The sequence below is a fragment of the Myotis lucifugus genome, unplaced genomic scaffold (genome assembly GCF_000147115.1).
Source record: "Myotis lucifugus unplaced genomic scaffold, Myoluc2.0 scaffold_44, whole genome shotgun sequence".
Classification (NCBI taxonomy): Eukaryota; Metazoa; Chordata; class Mammalia; order Chiroptera; family Vespertilionidae; genus Myotis; species Myotis lucifugus.
Window position 1 is genome coordinate 4569425 of NW_005871092.1, and position 4178 is coordinate 4573602.

At 44.6% G+C, this 4178-nt stretch overlaps 1 protein-coding gene across 10 annotated transcripts in view; it reads left to right on the top strand.

The window, feature by feature from the left end:
- The first annotated feature begins 1050 nt into the window (after positions 1-1050).
- Positions 1051-4178, top strand: part of TCF7L2 (transcription factor 7 like 2) — a 188428-nt gene continuing 185300 nt past the window's right edge. For 3 of the 10 annotated variants that reach the window (XM_014455291.2, XM_014455295.2, XM_014455294.2), the window contains exon 1: positions 1053-1672. In XM_014455291.2, coding sequence (XP_014310777.1) covers positions 1445-1672 — 228 coding nt within the window. In that variant the 5' untranslated portion in view covers positions 1053-1444. Of the gene's footprint in view, positions 1673-4178 lie in introns of all 10 variants that reach the window. The other 7 variants (XM_023753365.1, XM_006088140.3, XM_006088139.3 and 4 more) reach the window with 4 other exon arrangements.

Genomic DNA, 4178 nt, shown 5'->3' on the forward strand with positions numbered 1-4178 from the left:
CAGATAGGTTTCATATCAGTTATTGTGATCTGGGGGTGGGGCATTTGTGGTCCAAACCCCGGTGTGAGGCCTCCAAGGCCAATTATTTTGCCGATTTTAATTTGTTTTTTAAAAGTGGGCTGTTTGTGTGTGTTGCAAGCTGACTACATGCTAAAGGGGAATGGGGTTCTGAGGTGTGTGGGAAACCGTTGAGGGCGGGCTGTTGGTTCCATCTTTTCTGGCCGGATCCTTCTCTCTATCCAACCCCAACTTAAAGACCCAGGCTGAAAGGTTTTATTTGCTAATCAATGGAATGCAGAAACTTACTAGCCCTCAGGGACAGATATGAATCCCTTAACAGCTCATTACAAAGATGGGGCTGTGGGATCTTTGAACGGGTTATCAGTCCTGGTGTTCTTAGGTTTTCCCAGGATAGCTTTTCCTTCCTTAGGCACATCTGATTTCTGGCTGGTAATTCAGCCCGGTATACTTTATTCTTTTTCTTTTCTTTCTTTCTTCTTCCTTTTTTTTTTTGTCGTGAAGTAGCCCCAAACCGTTCGGTCTACAGAGGGAAGGAATGGGTATTAGTGGGATCAGCTCCGAAGGAGTTAAAATTGCTCACTAAAGTTTGGCATCATGAAAATAAATTTGAGGCCTGGTAGGCATTAGCAGGGCACAGCACATTTACAGAGCTTAATTAGTACGAACTGTAATTGTTCATGGCCTGCCAGAAGAAGTAATGTTCAGGAAAAGTGGAGTCCTTCTCCTGCAGTCTCCAGTTTGAAACCGATAAATCACTTGCATATTTGTGTAGTGATTCAAATGGAGCTAAGACCTCTCCCATCCCAACATGTGGTAAATTGTAAAGTCAATGAATTGCAGATGTAGGCTACAGTGAGATTCTCTAAGAAAATGCAGAATGAATGGGAAAGAAGTGATGCTATAAATATTTACTGAGAAGATAACTGGGTTCCTGCGTGCTGGGCCAATTATGATGTACTAAATATATTAGTAAAATGCTTAAAAAATCGGGAGGATTCGTGTGGGTCTTGGGGTGGGGTTGGTTTGTTTTAGAAAGTGAAGTAAAAGGCACTGTGTTATTGTCGTGTCAGTTTTATTAAGCCTGAATCACAATGGCATACCCAGGGAAGGACACACGAAACCCACATTAATGCAAATTAATTCGTTATGAGTTGCAGAGCTGTGACTGCTAAGTGGAGTAATGATGGGGGCATCATTTAAAGAGCGTTCGTGAAGCTAGCAACTTTCCGTGAAAATGCTGTGTGAGGAACATGGCTCAGCACGTGAGCCTGGGTGCTTTGGCGGGCTAGAAATGGGTTTTGTTCAGAAGCAGGAAAGTTGATTCACTTTATATCTTCCCCCCTCCAGCCCCCAAGCAGTTTAAGAACTTTGTTTTAATGTGTAAAGAAAATCAGCTAGTTTTTCCTCAAAAATCAACCCAGAAATGCCGATCACCATCCCCAAAGTTCAACTTCAACATTTCTTTTTTATTTTCTTTTTTAATTTTGCAAGAGGTTGCAGCACAAAGTGGGAAAAAAACGAACGTGTAGCATCCCCCCATAGACCTCTAGATGTAACTTTCTTGAAGCAATTTTTTCCCTTTTTTTTTTTTTTCTTCTTACAGGATTTTGGTCTCAGGCAATGTTGCAAGTCAATACTTCTTTCCCCAAATGTGAGTAGGTGGATGTGTGTGGAAGCTGTAAAAGTTAATGATCGCTCTCTGACTCATAGCTGATGGTTTCAGGTTGAGGAAAAAGAAAAGAAAAAAAAAATTAATGAGGGTAAATAGACATTTGGTGGAACATGGGAGACAGTGGGAGAGGTTGTTCTGTCTGAAGGCCTGTGTTTTGTTGCAGCAGGATTTCTGGAGAATGCCAGGAAGTGGAAAGGGGGTGCCTTTGTTTAAGTTGTTGTTTTAGGATGGAGTAAGTGTTCAGTGGCTGGATCTTTGCAGGAATGCTGAAGCCCACGTAGCTACCAGTCAGAGCTGGTTTTGCCTCCCCAAGGGGAAGTCAGAGGCCCCCTGGACACTTTTTAAAAGGGCAGGCAGGAGCCCAGAGTCCTGGCCAGAAGTTCACTTCCCATTAAATGTAAGAGGCTCCCCACAGAGGGGTGCTGTGCTGTTCCTGACCTGAAAATGACTGATGATGTAAGAAAAAGCCTTAGATATTATTATTATCATTATTTTAAAAAAACGGCTCTGTCTTTTATGCGAATGGCATGGGAATTAAACTTCAAGTGGCTGATGATGGTAGCTACAGGGTAAAAAGGAAGGAAAGTGGACCAAAAGACCTCCAAAACCAAAACTGTGCAGGAAATGAATCTGGATTTATTATTATTTTTTTAATAAAATAGAAAGTCAAGTGATTCATGAAGCTGAACATAAAGCAAATGCCCCACCTCGTCCCCATTTAGTGGAATGAACAGGCATCAAAAAGGAATCTTCACCACCTTGGAAGTTTACCTGGAGCTGGAAAAACCAACATAGGGTTTTGATTTTTTTTAGTCACCTTTGAGGTTGTAAAAGCCCATTCCTCTCCTCTCTGACGGCTTGTATCTGAGACATCACATTTAGGGCCAGTCGTGGTGATGAGGAGTAAAATGAGAGAAATCAAGAGATGCTAATCATCAGGGGAGCCGTTAACCGGAAGATGTTGGTTTTCCAGTTGCTGGCGAATCGGGCACCCCTGTGCTGGGCACAGCCACCTCTTCCTGGCGCTTCCTCAGGACAAGTGAGGGCCAGGTCACCCTCGGGTGTGAGAATGGGTGGGTGGGCTTGGCCGCTGTAAACAAACACACCAGAAGGGGAGGTCTATTTTGTGAGAGTTTTACGGGAAGGAATTAATTGGAAAGTACCTTGGAGTTCTCATTTGGTGGCACCCCTGGGAGGGAGGCACCCCGTTGAGGGCCCGCTGCATGCCCAGGGTACAACAGCCACAGTGGCTGGGAGAGGAAGTGACGTCAGTGCTGCAGGTGACCAACAGCAGGGCGGTCCCAAGAGTCGAGGATTATGGGAACCTGGTTCTTAAACCCAGATAAGCCTTAGAGAGCCCTGTGTCTTGTCCTGGATCTTGCAACCTCCCCATCTCTTCTAAAAAAAAAAGCAGAGAGCCAACCATCTCTTGTTCTCTCCTGCCTTACAGCTTTTTACAGAGATATAAATGCAGGCATGTTGCAGTTTAGAATGCCAAGGTTTTACAGAGTCCTTGTATTTTATCTTTGTCTTAAAAAGCTAGACCATAACGAACAAGGCATCTGTGTGTTTTACAGGGAAGGAAAAAGCAGTTTGAAACGTGTTTTAGAAAGGGGATTGTTGGGGAAAAGAGGGGCTGAAGCCCAAAGGGGACCAGAAAATGGTGAAGCCTTCGTCGCTGTAGCTGGAGGAAGTCGAGCTCGAAATCCCTCCAACACCGTGGTTACTGGCTGGGAGGGAATATGCATGGAGCTTGTGCTGTGGGTATTGATGAGCTGGTCCAGGTTATACTGTGTGTCTGGACACCTGAGGAAGGAAGTGACATTGCTTGGGGGTGCTAGGATGGTGTGTGCGTGAAGGTTAAATTAACTTTGTCCTACCAGAGTCGTCAGGACCGGCAGCTGCACCTTTACTGTTTTAATTGCAGCTTTCTCTCTGGGTTGCATTGTTGTTTGGGTGGTGATGAACGCCAGGATTAAGACTGGAACCCGACAAGTGAAAATTGAATTTGGATTAGCCACAGTTTCATTAATGTATTCATAGGGCTGTGATTATATGGAATTTTGTTTCCACGACCCTGTACTTAGTTATCAGGTGTCCATTCAATTTTAATTGACAATATAAGATTCCTGTGGTTACCCCGAGTACAGATTGCCTAGGGCTCCGCAGGGTCTGTGGGAAGCAAAGCTTGGACAAGTTTCCATTAAGCTCTGAATCAGGCCGTTGGAAAAGAGGAGAAGAAAACCCGCTGAAAAGGGGGACACGTTGTTAGTGTTGCCTTCTCTACTTAGAAGGAGAACACCCCCTCTCCGACAAGAGCTGCTCTCCAGCCAAGAATTCCAAACTCGCAGAGCAACCTGTCTCGTGCACAAAAGTTGTTTTTAACAAAAGTTGTTTTAACACGCCCCAGCATTGTCCCAGTAATTAGTGCAATCTCCGCTTACTGACTGGCAGTTTTCACAAAAAAGGACGGGGGGGGGGGGGG